Source organism: Chelonoidis abingdonii, chromosome 2, assembly GCF_003597395.2.
Source record: "Chelonoidis abingdonii isolate Lonesome George chromosome 2, CheloAbing_2.0, whole genome shotgun sequence".
In the NCBI taxonomy this organism is placed as follows: Eukaryota; Metazoa; Chordata; order Testudines; family Testudinidae; genus Chelonoidis; species Chelonoidis abingdonii.
In genome coordinates this window covers 100,457,384-100,475,264 of record NC_133770.1, presented here as the reverse complement: position 1 = coordinate 100,475,264, position 17,881 = coordinate 100,457,384, and the positions used below count along the sequence as shown (strand labels likewise).

Here is a 17,881-nt window from a genome sequence, read left to right as displayed (position 1 = left end):
CGCGAGGATTAGCCTAAAATCGATAGGTGATAACTCGGATTAGGTGTCGTGGTGGAGCTCGGGAAATTTTCGACGTTATTGTGGTTGCCGGCGACATGCCCAGAGTGCTTTGCAAGATGCCACGCTCTGAAGACGTAGTGACCAATACTGAACTCGGAGTGCAGCTGTGACATGGTTAAATCAAGGAATTGACTCCACCAGTCGAACTTTATTGGTGTCAGTTCCCTTTGCCTCACAACTACGATCTGCCATGGTGGACACGCCATCTAGGTCATGTTTACTGATGATCTCTAGCTATTGCCAACCGCAAGCGCTGGGCCCAAGGATCATGCCTCCTCTCATGAGAGATGGCTCTACCTTCTTCACACATTCTAGTGGCCGCATGCTCATATTGCACAAAAGCTCTTTACTCTCCCGATCTTGAATAGAAGGAATCCCATATCCGTGCGGAGAAGTGACCTTGCAACGACCATGCATCTCAGCATTTCTCAGTTTGAAGAGGGATCGCCTCTGTTAAACGTGGGGGGAGAGACCAGTTCTAGATTACTAGGTGAGAAGGGTCTCGAGATTAAGGAAAGCGGAACAATGCAGGCGTATACAGACCATGAATCTCAATGAGAGAGACATCGCCGGAACTCACGCCTCCGAAAGGCGCTCTATACGCACAATATTCTCCAAAGTCATTGTGAATACTAAGCACACATACCGTAGCCATATGGAGCATCACTTGCTAGCTGAAATCTTAGTCAGCGGATGCAGCAAGAGCCACTTAAAAAAACGAGGAGCCTATAGGAGCTCTCATAATAGTTGAGAGCTAGCAGCGGTCGTTGGAGGAGAAGGATCTATCGTGAGATAGATCTTTCTCGCACCTTGGGAAAGTATCGTAGTTTCACCTGGCAAGAGCAGCTTTTCTAAAGTTCCGCAGAAACCTTTGCTTGCTGTGTGCAAAAGCAAATGACTGAGCTTTCATCCCATCGTCCATTTGGAGAGAAAATTATTGGAAATGGCGTTGCCTCCAGGCATTGTATGAAGTTTGAGCTCTTCTGTCATAATTCCCTGGTCTCCCAGTACAGTGGTTTTCAAAAACTTTTTTTCTGAGGCGACCCAGTTGAAGAAAATTGTGATGCCTGTGACCCAAAGGAGCTTGCAGATGAGGGGTTTGGGGTGTGGAAGGTGTTCAGGGCTGGGGGCAAAGGGTTTGGGACGGCTGGGGGGTGAGGGCCTGCAGGGTGGGGCTGGGAATGATGGGGTTCTAGGGTGTGGGAGAGGGGGCTCTGGGCTGGAGGCAGCGGGGTTGGAATGCAGGAGAGTCAGGGGTTCTGCGAGTGGGAGTGCAGGCTCTGCGTCGTTTGGGAGGAGTTCCGAAATCGATTTAAGGAGGCGGTTAACTCGATATTAAGGACGACGTCGTGTGAACGGATACAGCGTTAAATCGGTATATCAGCCATTAAACCGATTTAAAGTCGCAGTGTAGACCTGGCCTCAGAAGAGAAAGCTCCTGTGTCCCATTTTGTAAACCCAACTCCCTTAGCCTGTTTATGGTTCTTTGTATTAGAGAAAGCACAAGAGGAGAAAAGAACTGAAAGATTCATAACAACATAAAGAAAGTGTCAAATAAACACTAGCATTTCAGAGGATGAAATAACCTTTTGTTTTCCCCTATATGATGAAAATCCCTTTACAAGAATAACTGACAGTATTTTAGTGGGCGAGAGGCTAACTGTAATGTTGGATCATTGAAACTGAATGACTTGTTTGTTTTCTGTTTTGAGAATTAGGGAGATCTGGAAAAACACCACAAAGAAACCACATGGCTAATTGCCATGATATCTGTTGTACTCAACTGCCCAGTTTTGCAGAGTAGCCGGACATTGAGCGGCCCAGGTTCCCTAATTGAGAAGATGGTAGATTTGGAAATAGGTCTTCATGCTTTTATTCAACATCTGACGGATACAGTTTAAGAGAAACACACACATCATTCTATAGCTATTTCATCTTGATTTCTGATTAGCAGTGGAGGTGGATGGGGGGGAAGTTTTGTAGCTGAACAATTTTATTACTGAATCAGAGTCTCATATCAGCACACTGCAGAATTTATGGTTTTTAAAGTGGGTCTAGCACTGAAAAGACCTATGTCTTGATTCGAAGCTTTTAAAAACAAGAGTTTGCTAATAAATACATTCTTCTGAGTTACAGCTCAGGGGATTCTTGAAGTGTTCATATATGGTTGTGTTTTGAACAATAGCCTCCTACGATTACTGCATACTGTATTTTTATCATAAACACGAGGCAACTTCCTAATAGCCCTTAATGATGATACCATTAAAAAGGAGAAACAAACCTAGAATGAAATCTAAAGGGTAAAAAGCTTTGTCCGTGATCAACCAAACTTTACTAAAGTACAGTTTCTGGTTATTCTTGATGGTACTTTAAGCCAGTCCTGGGAAAACCACTAGGACACCTTCTCTCTTTATAGTGTACTTGGTAATAAGATTCTGAAATGGTAGGAGTTTTAAAACATTTTAAAGCTGTTAAACAAAGTCATCTTCTGAAAGACGATCAACTCTCCCTAAATGTCATGCAAGGACAGAGCTAGTTCCATCATTAGTAATATTTTGCACTTCTAGTGCACTTTCCAGCTGGGTGCTTCAAACCACTTTAAAGATGTTAACTAAGTCTCAAAACCCCTTTGTGAAATAATATTTTAGAGACTAGGAAAATAAGTGATTAGACTTCAGACCTCCCAACTCCCAGGCTTAAGGCACTACATGACGTTCCTGTGGGAGGGGGGTGGGGGGAGAGTGGACAACAATGGCTCCACCTTGCAACACTTTTGGTCCTGTTTTACAACATTGCATTGGTTTTCTGGCCTCTGAAATGCAAGCCCAGATAGTAAGTAAATTTGCAAAGAAACTGAGTGGTGGTGCAGGTTTTTGGCAGGAGGAGCTGAGGATTATAAATAGTAATGCCGGAAAGGACAGGGCAGGGCAAGAGCATATTTTTCTGTCGCAGTACAATTCCCATTATTAATAAGAAGCATGTGCAGCAAGGCAGGGTATACTTTTACATTTTCTTGAGACCTGCACAACCCTCAAGTCAGTTTTAAAAGAATACCTGAATTAAACGCTCAGGAAATCTAGACTAAATGGTACCTATCCTTTTCTGTATGCATGTAATGAAGCATTAGCTCTTTTTAAGATGATTGTGTAGAGGAGAAATGACAACTCCAGAGACGAATGCACTCCTAGGCTGACTAGTTTGAAGGTCTGTATCCACTATTATGAAATGAATTTACTCATGCTGTTGTAAGGTTGTATTTGGCATGAAATGGCAACCTGTATAAATTACCTGCGTCTGACAAAGGGAGTATTCTCCCACGAAAGCTCACACTCCAAAACGTCTGTTAGTCTATAAGGTGCCACAGGATTCTCTGCTGCTTTTACAGATCCAGACTAACACGGCTACCCCTCTGATACTTGTATAAATTACAGTATCTTTGAAAAGAAAGAATAATTTATTCAGTGTTGAACACCTCTTTAGGCCTCTATGCATTCGGCAGTGCCACTTTGTTTCACTCCATCTCTAATATTTTTGACAATCAGTGTTTTTGTTTGTTTTTAACCATTTCTTTGTCATGTGTCCTTCAGAGTGAAATATTATCCATGCATCTGTCCAGACTGGGTTGGCAAAATTCTCTGCTATGGCAAGTGGGCAAAACTTTAAGGCAGTTGACTTGTGCCCATTTATCCCAGGAGAGAATTTGGTCCTAGATTTCCATGTCCTCTAATCTTTTCCTCCAAAATTGCCCTATATCAGATGGGTGAAAACTGGAATTGGTTGGGAATTTTTTTTTGTCAAAATGGTGTTTTGTTGAAAAATGCTGATTTGCTTAAACCAAATTTTTATGAATATCTTGACTGGAAATGTTTTTGGGGGGGGAGGGAGAAAACTCCACAAAAACACTGATATTTCAAAATGAAAAAATTCCAGTTCAAAGTGACTTTTTTTTAAATTTAAGTTTATTGGAATAAAAAAAATTGGTCAAAATTCAAACCAGAAAATTGAAATTATCAAAACAAAATATGTTTGACTGAACTGATTTTTTACTTTTTCCCCCCTCAAATTTTCATGAATTTGATTCAGGATGGGATTATTTTTTTTTAATATATATCTCAAATTTTCATGAGGTGGGAAAACAGTGTCCCACTCAGTTCCTAACAGAACTGCTCATCTTCATATGATAGGGCCTATACTGACTGCTGTCAGCTAAGGGAGACTGTCTTTGAGTTCATGGGGTAGCAGGAAGTTCTATCCCTGTTGTCACAACTCTGCTGCTCACTATAGTATTGCATTGAATGGGTAAGTGTGTAGCTAAAGGTGGCTGGGGATTTGTCAAAGTTTGTTATGATCTTAGTTTTGTGTGAATGTGAATATGTTGGGTGAAATCTTGACCCTATTCATACCAATGGGAGTTTTGCCATTGACATCTGTGGGGCCAGGATTTTCTCTCTTGTTGTTAAGGCAGCAGTGGCTCCACTGCAGATATAGAAGTAAGTGCAAAGATTCTGAACTGAAAGAACTGGTAATCTGGTTTATGCACGTCATGTAAACCTTATATAGCATCACTGGCCTCTTTAACAGGTCTCCATCAAACCCACATCAAAGAGGCAGAGCATTTTTTGTTCTAGCATGGATTGATTACAGCAATGATAGACTTGAATGAATGCATCTGGACCCCGGATTCAAGGTGCTTTTACTGACCGTAATTATAAGTCAGTTGTCTGGAGCACTGCTTACTGTGGAAATGCTGTGCCTTGTCGTTTAGACACTTGTGTGTGTTTGTGTGAGAAGGCTGTGTTGAACTTATGCATAACACTTCTCTCTGTCTCTTCTCCCTCCCCCTCTTTGTTATAGGCTTGAGTGTAGCTTTGAATATCCATAAAAAGCTCTCCAGGCAGATTAGGGGCACAGACAGATTTTAAACAGAGCCTTAATGTATGGACACAAAAGGACAAATATACCAGTGGAAACACTAATGCAAATACTCTGCCTTTGGATCAAAATATATTAAACATTTGCTTAGGAACAAAGGGTTCTTTTCAAGTAACTATATTAACATTGAAGGCTTTTAAATTCATTTTCTTAGGAGAAGAAACACTTTTTAAAGTGATATTGTAGCCAAAAAAGAGATACCTACGTTACTAACTCTATTTTTATTATTCATACAACGGTATCAGGTAGCAGTTCTGCAAAGGAGAATCTGTATTAATTGTTCTTCTCAGGACTCTGAAAATTGGACAATTGCAATTTACTTCAGATACACTTTTAGCATCTTTCATGTACAGCTGTCTGAATACTATTCTGAGAGCAGTAAGAATGGCTTTGATTTGAGTGAGCTGCTATTTTCATTTTAAATATATTTTTAGTTACACCATTTTAGTGAGTAGGATATTATGTTACTGATTTCAAGAAGACCATATAGTAAAAAATATAACATCTAGTTTATTGCATGAAAAAGCAATATTACATATATTGGGCTATATGTATGTAGCTCATGTAAGTAGGTGGAGCTCCACTGGAGTGGAGTTGGCTAATTATGACTCATGTTTTGGACTGGTCACTGTTGCATTGTATAATCAGAACACACAGTAATATCACAGGCAAGACTGTTTTAAACATTGATTAAGTTGCTAGTTAACATTAGTGTGTGCGTATTAAGGGTTGTTGCAGTTTAAAAAACAGTAAGCATTTAAAGTATGAAAATGAGCAGTTAAATCCATATTCAGAATTACCTCACATTTCATAGAGTTGCTGAAATAAACATGCAAGTGTAAGTGATCACACTGGCCATTTACAAAACCTTAAGTGTGACCTCATGTCCCTATCCTACCTCTGCCTATAAACTGGAAACACTGACTGCCATCTTTTCCACACCACATACATTTCTGTGTGGGTCATAAACTGTCACCCACTCACCACATAAAGCCCACAGACCAGTGATTCTAGTGTCTTCCATGTTTATTAGTATTTTACATTTATGTGGCAGTAGCACCTAAAGGCCCCAACCCATTGTTTTCAGTGTTGTACAAATGCATAAGAAATGACAGTCCCTACCTCAGAAGTTACAATCAAAGCAAGTCTGTCTCTCCCCATCTCAACTTCCCTCTCTAGTCAAGATGCCACAATGTACAACTGTGTAGTCTCCATGTGCAGTACAGTAATGCTACCGTTTCCCCTCCACAATTCAACGGTGATGCAAAAAGGCCAGTATTACGTGGAGTAATCACTCAGCCCTACCTTCTCCGGTCTGTCAACTTCTTGCTTCTTTTGTCCCTTTCTTGCCTCTGACCGTCAGCTTCTTTCATCAAGCCCTTCTCTGCAGTCTTCAACCAATCCATCCACTGCCTCATCCTCAGCCCCCCTTTGTCTACAAGCATCTTAAGCAATGTCTAGACTTGATGCCTCTACTTTTGCTCCTTAAACACTTCCTTGGATCCCATGCAATTTGGCTTGTCCCCTCTCGGCCCTACTGAAACAGTTTTTAATAAGGTCAGTAATGTGCTCTTTCCGCTGGTCAGTTCTAAGAGCTTGTTCAGTGCAATCTGCCACTGAGCGGACAGTGAATCACTCCCACTGTGCATCTTTTACATTATATTAGCAAGTCTTGTTATAGCTTGATATGTAAGTGTGATCTATAGGATAGTATAATTATGTAATACAGAAGGCTTTGGGATTCTTTCAGATGTTTTATCTAATCTTATATTTTTTTTCCAGCAATGTCCATGGTAAAACCACACTCTGAAGTTTGTGACTTGGATTTAAAATTTACAGGGAACAGATCCCTCTGAAAAATCCTCCTGCTGTGTTAGGATTGACATAAATGGCAAGCCTGCAAGCTGTGTGTATTAATATGTGGAGATTAAGTTTATCTGACAGAAAGACAAGTTGGACTCAGAACAAAATAGTGCTTATTTAAGTGCTTAATATGCCTTGGTCCCTGGAGAGATCTCCACTGGTTATAATGAAGCTTTCCCCTGCTCAAGAACCTGGAGAGCTTTAAGATTTTTTGCCCTGTTTCTTTGGAGGTATTCTATTAAGGGGAAATGCCCACGGACAAACAGTTTAAATATTGCATGTTTCTTTTAATAGAAGGAAAGATTAGTGCCTAGCTGTGCAGAATTCCTAAGTCTGTTTTACAGTTCAGAAAGTTATATTTTTTGCTGTTACTGACCCGGTGAGAGTACTGTCCTATGACTATACTTAATTTTTATTTGTAATATACTCATGACTGTTTAAAAAGAGATGGCGATCTTCATTTGGATTTACACTGATTTGAAGTATTTAATTTATTGCGTTCACAAAAAGGAGATAAATTGATGGACATGAATAATATTTTAAAATCTCTCCACTAGGTGACACCAAAGTTCTGGAACTTGAAGAGTTCCTATTCCCACAGAAAACTGCGGATTCCTTTCTGTAGTTGAACATCAACATTTCATCTTCAGAGACTGCTGTCTCAGGTAAATATTCACATTCCTGAAGACAGTTCTGCACTTACATAGATCACTGTTGGTATCTCCCTTTTAATGCTCCTGAAAGCAGAATCTTTGTTTCCCTATTTGGGGTTATAATCTACCATTAGGTGTTGTGGTAATGGCTGTGATGCAGTGGACATGATTTAGGTTTCATGAAAGGAATAAGCCACTGGATCTGAATCGCTAAGCAACCAAGTTTGTTTTTTCTAATACAAGTTTCATTTAGTAGTTTTAATTAAATAAGTTAGGGGAAGAACTATGAGAGAACATAAGCAAAGTTTTCTAAATAGAATGTTTTCTCAAGAGGTGTTGGCACCTCTTTAAAAGTTAGAAGTGATTAGAGAATGCTTCTTAGGTTTGTTTATTTTTATTTGCTCCTGTCATGCACCCACTTGGAATTGATCCAATATTCAGAAAAAACTTATCAAGTCACATTTGTATTTCAAGAACCGTAGAAGACAAGAGAAGGGCAAAGGTTTGGTCCTTTACAAACACAGCAGTGCTTTTCTATCTCCCACTCTCATAGGGGGGCATACACGATGCTGTTCTTAGCCCCACAGCTAGACCACTGAACTGAATGAGGATGACTAAGGCCACAAGATATGGCTCGTGCACATAAATGTATTGACTCCTATGTATTAACATAATGTAAGTGCAGCTTAAAACCATTGTTCAGTGCTAGAAAAAAAATCATTTTTACACAAGCACATTCATGGGCTCCCAGATATGCAGGGTTAGATGAAGGATCCCTTAACAATGTAGGATTTTAAAAGTCCATTAAGTGTTGAATCCCTCCAATAACCAGAGTGAGAGAGGCATATAGTACCCTGCTAACTTACCCAGCCCTTGACTTAGTCTTAACTTCAAGCTTCACCGGCTCCCACTCCATATGAAGTCACCAGTGTACAGTAGGCTGGAACATCATATGCCCTGCTGAACCAAGAGTCATAAGGCGGGGTGTGTTTTGTACGTAATTAAGTTTAGTACTTATGAAGGATGATAGATCAACAGCTTTGGATCGGAGTCTTCCATTTAACTGCTGAACTATTACAGGCTGGGCGGTGACAATGCCTGCTATCCCACGTTGTCTGAGCAAGAAGCCTCCTACCTGGTCTGGGGCCTATTTATAGCCATGAAAAGTATCTCTGTGTCTATCTGTTTAGTGTTGGGCCTCTCAACTGAGATTCCAACAGTTGTGGTGGCTCTTTGCAATGTGGATAGCACTCCACATGGATTAAGAGATCCACCAGCTGGGTGGGCATCACATGGGCAGCAAAGCAGTTGCTATGTTAAGGGACAGTGGTTAAAATTGTCCAAAGTGGCTTTGGCATTTAGTAGCTAGCTGTCATTGAAAAATCAATGGGACTTGCACATCTAAGCACCGATAAGTTTATGGAGGGGATGGTATGATGGGATAGCCTAATTTTGGCAATTAATTTGGCAACTGATCTTTGATTATCAGAAGGTAAGTATGCCCAGTGCTCTGTGATGGGATGTTAAATGGGATGGGATCTGAATTACTACAGAGAATTCTTTCCTGGGTGCTGGCTGGTGAGTCTTGCCCATGTGCTCACGGTTTAACTTATCGCCATATTTGGGATCAGGAAGGAATTTTCCTCCAGGGCAGATTGATAGAGGCCCTGGAGATTTTTCGCCTTCCTCTGCAGCTTGGGGCACAGGTCACTTGCTGGAGGATTCTCTGCAGCTGGAGGTCTTCAAACCACAATTTGAGGGCTTCAATAACTCAGACATAGGTTAGGTGTTTGTTACAGGAGTGGGTGGGTGAGATTCTGTGGCCTGCATTGTGCAGGAGGTCAGACTAGATGATCATAATGGTCCCTTCTGACCTTAAAGTCTATGAGTCTATTGCACTTTTGAAAAATTTTACCCACTTATAACCAACAGTGTTAACTTGCTGTTAAAACTCATTCAGTAGCGTAATGTTGAAAACACGGGGAGCAAAACAGACTTCAGTAGTTTGGTGCCCATATGCAATGAGGTTTCCTGACGCATGTGATATCACCTGCATAGAGTATGAAGTCAGGATCTAAGAAAAAGCTACTCCATATGTTTACAGAGATCTTTCCTAGGGTAGTATTTGTGACCTTGCTTTAATGATGTGCTGAACGGACCCTTTGAGGCATCCTGCACATTACTGGAAAGAAGCCAGATTTAAAGTACAGGCAACTGAAGGATAGGTCAAATTTTTAACCCTTTAAAAAAAAAAAAAAAGTATGGATTGAAGACAACTAAAGGATTAGAGGAAAAATTAAGAGCTACACAATAGATCTCAGCTCTAAAATTCTGCTTTCTTCACATGTGGTCTCATCTTCCATTGACAACAGTTGGAGTTTGACATATGTGTGGAAAGCAGACTAGACAACTGGAGGGAGGGCTGGCGCAACCCATTAGGCGACCTAGGCGGTCGCCTAGGGTGCTAACATGGGGGAGGGGGTGGCGGGACCTTCCGCCGCCTCTGTCAGAAGTGGCATTTTGGGGGCGGGACCGTCCTCTGCCTAGGGCAGCAAAAAAGCTGGCGGCGCTCCTGACTGGAGACTAACGCTGCAGATTTAAGAAGAGAATTGTGCTCTTGGAGTAGCTGCTTGCTCGCATCTGCAAAGGGTCTATTCTTTTTCACAGTTCTGGTTTGTTTCCTTTATTTGTTTATTTAGAAGTAGCCTCTCAAGACAATTGCAGGTGTTGAACTAGGCTGGCCTGCATTTTGCTCTTCCATTATCTTGCACCTTTTGTAATAAATAATCTGTCTGCTCCCTGCAATGCAAACTGGAGGGATATTCCTCTTCTGAAGCAGCTGTGCTGGGGAAACTGCTGATGAATAAAATGGGAGCTACTGAACAAAAAAAAAAAAAGAAAAAAGCCAGCTAATTAGAGCTTTGTGGAAGAGACAGCACTTTGTGCAAAACACCAGAAGGTAATCTCTCCAAATCCCATACACTTCCTCTAAAAAGCTATAATTAACCTCGTAGTATTCACTTTATGAATTAAAATTTAATTAATTATTTTCTATCCTTAATGAACATATATTTGCAGCCAGGAAAACCTACTGACAGCTGTATTTCCTAAGAGCAGCAATAACATTCAGGGGCCAGATACACTAAATGGAGACCCTCAGCCCTGCTCCAGCACATTGGGGGTAAAATTGGCTACTGAATAGCTGATCTTTTTTATTTTTTTAAGCCTATACCTGCTTCCATAGCTTGAAGGGTAGCACCAGCCTCAACAGAAGCTTCCTTTGAGTATGCCAAGTGGTATGGTGACTACCCATTTCTGCTATTTAAAGGTGGTGGATTTAATAAAGGCCTGATACACAGGAGTAGGTAAAAAAAATTGATAGCATTGCCTATCTGCCCTCACATGCTGTGATACATAACCCAGCAAAGAGCTGGCTTGTCTAGACCTCTCGAAATTCTGCAGGTCTGATTGGTGCTTAGGTCTCAGGAGGAATGAGAAGAGCACAGATTACAGGAATGTCTGTCTACGGTATATCACCATAGTACTTGAGCACCACACCACCTTTAATGTATTTATCCTCATGACACCCTGGTGAAGTTGGAAAGTATTATCCCCATTTTACAGATTGAGTACTGAGGCATGAGTGGCTAAGTGACTTGCCCAAGGAAGTCTGTTACAGGGCACGAAATTTAACCCTGGTCTCTCAAGTCTCAGGCCAGCTCCCCAGCCACTGCTCTGTTCCTGCTGTCCATGAATTGTATGCTCCCTGAATTTGCCAACACACAAAGCAGTGCTGAGTACTTAGAGTGGTGATGTGGGAACCCCCACAAACCAATTGCCCCTCCCACAAGGGGCAGAAAATGGCCTTTATGCCCCATAACTTTCCAAACAGAGATACACAAACAAGGCTTTCCTCAACCTCACAACAGTAAAGGGGGTGGGGTGGGGAAGGGCAAGAGATGAGTGCCACATCCTGATTTTACATTTACAAAGTTTGCTTCATCATGATGGTGCAACCAAAATGGCAATGTTGAGTCACAGCTACACATAATCCTGTGTCGACACATCATGAAACAAGCCTTAGCTCTTATGTTACATAGATTTGAATACAAATAAAGGTGATGGTACTAGAGTGCTGCAATTCTTTTGTAATGTAAGTAAATACTAGACAAAACTCAAAAGGTTCATATAGTTCTAGACGGGACAGATCCTTTAACTATTGCAGTGCTCCTGGGACTGTCTTCGTTTGTACCTATCATGCAGCATTATTTCCCTACCTCCCTCCCCTTTTTTAAAAAAAACAAAAAAACCTCAATGGATTTTTTTCCCATTCCCATGAGGAGGAAAAAAAAAAAAAAAAAAAGGTAAAGTATTTTTTTTTCCAGAATCCAGCAACCCCTCTGATTTTTAGAGAGAGCCATGTTCTTTCTGCTTTCTCTAAGGTTTGAACTTTACCTCCAGAAATACAAATATCGGGTCTAAATAGCAAAGCAATTATCTTACATAAGTGTTAGTCATTTGTACTAACCTGTGATTAAAAATTCACATGTCTCAGCACTTGCTCTCATCTTTTTCTGAAATTACATTTTCCATTTCCTAGGCTTGACCTCAGGCAATGGATTTTTGAAGCAATCAAGTCTTGATAATTTATTAATGTTAAATATAAACATTGCAACTTTGAGAGAGAATGCTTTGTTTAATAAATATCCAGCAATCAAATGTAAAAGGAAATGCAAACAATGTAGGCTTTTACTAGAAGTTGCAGTTTTCACAGGCACTGTACTCTGAGCTCTCAGCTAACAAGTTTTATTTTCCATTGCTGTGGGTGGGTGGACATAGGGTATTTTTTAACTTTTTGTTATTGCTGTTACTACCACTGCTAACCTGTCAGTTGTTCATACCTTAGAAAGCTTGTATGCCGTGGTGGGAAGCATTAATTCATTGTAACTTGAAAGAGTCTAGGTTGTGTTGAATTATGTGTGGTGACGATACCTGAAGAATTACAGAGAGGTTTGGAAAAAAGGGAAAGAGATACAACAGGAAGAGACGAAGAATAAAACTCTTTTCCTTTCTGCCCCTTGACTTGTCTCCCCTCTGCATTTTCTTTCTAAAGGTGTCCCATCCTCCTCCTTCCCAGATTTTTGTCCAGTTAGTCTTATTTAGGTTGTTTAAACCATTCTGGTTAGGGCATAAGTAATTGGCCCAAGGGAAGCGGGGGGAGGAGTTTGTTAATTCTTGTATCTAGGCTGCCTAACTGTCATGGTGATAGACATCACAAAAATTAGGGCCAAATCGATCTCTCCTGCTTCAAAAACTTGTGGGAGGGGAAGAGCTATGTGGAAAAACTCTGCTGCCTTGTGGAGTTCCCTGCTGATTATCTCTTTGGGTGCAGACGGGGATTCCGGGGCACATGCAAATACACAAAGATCCAGAGGATCCTCAGGACATCTGAGAAGGTCGAGGACACTAGCAGAGTCTATCAGTGATTTTTATGATATTTCCCCTCTCTCTCTTGTGGCAGCAAGTCCCCATTGTTTCACAGAGCCAAAAATCCTCTTTGGTGTAGGGGTGAGCTTTGAGAATGCAGAATGGGAGTCCATGTAACAGTATCTGAATGTTCATCTTCTGAGAAGTCCTACACGTTTAGGGAAGCCTGCCCCAGAAACTGCAGAGACAGCCCTTCCCCACTCACGCAGATCACAGGTAGGTGCTTCTCTGAGTGTGGCAGTAAAGAGAGTAGGACACAATGCCACAGGTTCAACCCTCTTCTCCAGACTTAAGGACCTGATCCTGCTTTCATTGAAGTCAATGGCAGAACTCCCAATGGAGGTCAGTTGGAGGAGGAGCAGATGCAAACTTTGGACCAGTTTTGCTGTGTTTTTTGGGAGGGCAGAAAAAAACAGGAATTTGTTATTCAACCCAAAGCTGTCAGATCTGTAGGGCAAGCTCAAAGACTCCTTTGGTGCAAAATTTGTTTTTTCTTTGGATTATTCTTTTCTGCTCAGAATTAACTGGAAACCTCTGACCACCCTGAATAGATTCATATTTCAGATTCTTACAGTAAATGTGAAAATGGAATCTCCCAACAATTCTTGCCTTCTCTAGACTTCAAGGAAGTATACTAAGAAAAACACCATCCAGCATTAATCATACTCTTTTGGTGAAACTAGACTAGTCCCTGCTTGCACTGACTTCTACTATTCATTATGATGCTGCATTAGCTACTTCCAAAGTACTAGTCCCACCTGGGTAATCAGTGGAAGATTTCCCATCTTCTTTAACAATTTCCTGTTCTTTTAACTATGTTATTTGTGTAACATCAACAGTACACCAGGCTTTTATTCAACATTATTAGCGTTTCACCCTTTTAACATCCAGTATTTTACCACTTAGTTGTCAGCCCTAATCTTTGACATAAAAAGGATTAGGCTAAACTTATTGTGGATGTTGGTACAATTTATTCTGTACATAGTATGCTTCAGTTATTGAACATAGCCTCACAAGTTAAGCATCTAGCAAACTGTACAGCATTTTGCTGTATTTGTAGTGTTTTGGGGTCTTAGAGGAGAAGACTAATGTAGCAACAGAAGATGATTGTATTTATTTTATAACATATTTAAGATATCATCATGGTTATTTTTTAGTACAAGTCAGAAGTTGCAGTCAATAAACAGTAGTTCATGGAAGTCCAAGCCCCACTGCCCCGAGGGGAAGATGGCTGACAGCTGGAGCCATGCTTCCCCAGGGGGAGTGTCTGACAGCTGGAACTTGACCACCTGGGACTCGCTCTACCTTGTGGGGCTGACAGCCAGGGCCCCACACGCAGGACTGAAGTTGCAGAGGTCACCAAAAATCATGGAATCTATGACCTCCATGACGGATTCATATCCTTATTTATATTTAAATCTATTAGATAATGCAGATTGTAGGTTCTGCATCAGGACCTACAGATGTTAATGGAGAGATTCCAGTTGACCTCTATGGGCTCTGGATCAGATCCCCAGTAGTGTTTTAACCCTCAATTATCAATGCTAGCAGGGTTAGTTTATAATGGTTTCCCTGACCAGTGTGGGAAGGTCTCTTATTTAAAAGGAAAGTCTGATAGAAATCACATCTCTCACAATAAATTCAAAGTAAAATTAAGCCTCTTGTGTGATCTTGCTATAGAACTCTCAAATGTTAGGATTTTTTTTTCCCCATCCACAGCTCAGTTTTACTCAGAAATCGCTGTCAGCCCCAGGCAGCTGGGGCTCCTGCTGTCAGCGTCCCCTGCTTGTGGAGCTGACAGTGGGAGCCCCACAAGTGGGAGAGGGGACCCCACCAGCCCCCCTGGGAGGGTGAAGAACCTTAAGAGGAGTAGAGGTGAGGCTGGAGGGCTGAACTATGGCCTAGGGGCTGCAGAGGAGTGGTTGGGGGGGGGGCTGAGGGGGTACAAGGGTGGTATTGATGCTGGGTTCTGAGCAGATGAGGTGACTGCTGGGAGGGTGAATTGAGGGCAGTGGGGGCTGATGGGGTAAGGGGGCTGAACTGAAGAGGTGGTGATGCTGGGTTTTGAACTGAGGGGGGCTGAAGGACAGGATTAATTGCTGGGCAGGAGACGGGCAGATGTGGGGATGAGAGCTCCTGCAACAGGTGCCAAAATCACCTTATCCAGTGAGAGAATGGGGAACACTAGTTGTCACATGCACACACCTGGGGATGGGCAGGAGGAGTTCAAAAAAAAAAAATAATCAAGAGACTGACCTAAAAACCACAATATAATCTTAAAACAAAAACAAAAAAAACACCACACATGATTTTTGATCTCTTGAAGTTGGCAATACTGATGATTCTTGGGAAATCTATACAGTAAGACATAGACCAATATAATACACAGTCCACTAAGATCAGGAAATCACATTAGAGCTGGCATGTATAAACATGCAGTTTTTTGCATGGCAGCTAGATCACAACTGACTTTTCTGCCATTTGCCTTTCATCAAACAAAAGTTTAAACTAACCACTCAGCCTTGTTTGGCTTGTGTTCTGTAAGGGATAATCCCACTCTTCTTCACAAGGCCTATGGAAAACAACAACCTGACATACAATTTTTTTTTCCCCATTAAAGCTTTTCAAGTTTACAGATCTGAGCATTGGTGGTCAGAGGTGAAATCTTTTCCTTCCTTCCCCTCCCCCTCCCCCCTGGCTTCACACAGAGTTCCTTCAACCTCTGCCCCAAAAGTTTATTATATAGATGGCTCTTACAGGGCCTGATCCAAAGTCTGTATTGGAGTCAATGGAAAAACTCCCATTTAATTCAGAGGGCTTTGAACCAGACGTTTCCTCCAAAGAGCTCCTGAAAGCACTTCAAACACATTAATTAATGAAACCTCAGAAAGGGACTGATTCAGTGCCCATTGAACTGAATGGAAATCTTAACCATTGTCTTCAGTGGCCATTGTATTTGGCCCAATATTTGTAGCTAGGCAAGCAAAGAGCACAGTAGCCAAGTGGTACGGGTTCTAATAGAATACAAGTATCTGTATTCCCAGTCCCAACCAGACCAGATATGAAGTCTATTTTTGTTCTTTGTTCACTAAGTTTATTGTGCTCTCTCAGGGAAAACAACAGAACCTGTTGTATGTTAGCATCTCTCCTTCTGTCCCCAAACCAACAGCGACTGCTTGAGTTTTTCCTGAGAGCTGTGCACTACAGTTTCTCCCAGGGAGAGTGAAGGAAATCAGCTCCAAGAGTAACCCTTTTGCTATGTAACCTTTTCTTAAATGCTATCAAGTGAATGCCATCACAAAGAGAAACAGCAAATATTGAAAGAGGAATGTGAAGGACATTATGAAAGGGACAAAACAAGAGAAGGGGAACTGTTCAGACAAGTCTCTCAGGAAAGGTGATGTAATATGTACTGTGGGACACAACTAATAGTTGAAATACCTACTTAGAGCTAGAGTAAGTTGTTACCAGAAGGCGCTGTTGTCAAAAACAAAGCGGAGAGCAAGGAATACAATTGATTGATTAGAGCTTGGTTTGATAGAAATAGGGTAGGTCTAAAGTTTCAAAAAGACTATTGCAGCAGAGGGAAGGGGACATGGCTACAGAAAAGGGGATATGGTCGGGACACCCCTATACTGTGCTGATCCTTGGCTGCATTTCTGGCCCTGCATCTGTTGCAGGCCTTTGTAAGTTAGAGCAGCATGAGGATTAGGGCAGTGCAATGGAGAGCTTTAAATCACCTTTGCACACCACTTGACTTGCACTCTGTGCTTTTGGGCCATGCCAGAGGATCAGACCCACAGTGTGTGCACAACATCCAGCAACCTAGGGAGTCTACACTGCAATTAAAAACACCCGCGGCTGGCTTGTGTCAGCTGGTTTGGGCTCATGGGGCTTCGGCTACAAAATTGCACTGTAGACATTCAGATTTGCACTGGTGCCTGGGCTCTGGGACTCTAGGAATCATAGGATAGCCAATGATTTTCTCTTTGCATGGGGATCAAACCATCCCCTTACTTGGCTTGTGTTTAAGGCCAGACCTGAATAAAGCTTTGCTCTTTCACTGTTCCCTTGAAGCTCTAGAGGTTAACAATCCTCTGTGCTCTTCTTAGCCTCCGCCCATTCCCTTCCCCAGAAGCCTGCATACCACTTGAAAAGATTGTTCCCAAACCCTTCTTTTGGAGTCAGAGAACATTCAATACCCTTCCTACAAATCCCAGAGCCTTCTCTTTCGTTCCGTTGCTCTCATTCATGATTGCCTTTTCCAGCAATAAGATGCCACTTTTGGCTTTGAATTGTACAGCTGAAGCATTTTAAAAATCAGATCGTCCTGGCAGAGAAAACTGAGGCACAATGCAAGGGAGCAAGAGCCATCAGGGAGCTCAAACCCTTGATTCTTCTTATTAAATCAGTGGCTTATTTGGACTAAGGGAAGATTGGCCCATCAAAAATGATATTGTATCCATTTCCTGGGGAGTGGAATTCTACATCTGCCAGGTTTGCCTCCTACCAGATAATTAACCCTTACTGCATGGGTAACTGCTGGATAGTGGAGGAAAGATTTAATTTTCTGTCATGACCGTGGGAATAATAAAAACATTCCTATCAGTTTTTAACAAGCAAGTTGTTACTTACAACAGTGTACTGGTTTAGACTCTCAGTCCCATAAAGTACCAATAGCACATATTGAGTCACCGTTAATGAGCTGATTTGGGTATGGTTTCCCTCTCTCCCCTTTAAAATAAAGCAGCTTTTTGGCTACTTTAAAAATGATTGGTTGCTTTCTTCCCACTTACCTCGGCAATACTGTACACTGTATATGGTGATTAATAGCCACTTATGGGCATGGGCAGGCAGGACACCCAGACATTGTGGAGCCAATTCTC

General features: G+C 41.6%; 1 protein-coding gene across 3 annotated transcripts in view; it reads left to right on the top strand.

Moving 5' to 3' along the window:
- The window catches only part of COA1 (cytochrome c oxidase assembly factor 1), an 86,918-nt gene that overhangs the window by 39,268 nt on the left and 29,769 nt on the right, over positions 1-17,881 (top strand). The window contains exons 2-3 of one of the 3 annotated variants that reach the window (XM_075062596.1): positions 7,413-7,520; positions 10,734-10,804. The exons of 1 other annotated variant lie outside the window; for it this stretch is intronic. In XM_075062596.1, the coding sequence (XP_074918697.1) occupies positions 10,795-10,804 (10 nt within the window). In that variant the 5' untranslated portion in view covers positions 7,413-7,520; positions 10,734-10,794. The remainder of the gene's footprint in view (positions 1-7,412; positions 7,521-10,733; positions 10,805-17,881) is intronic. One more of the 3 variants, XM_032793470.2, reaches the window with a different exon arrangement.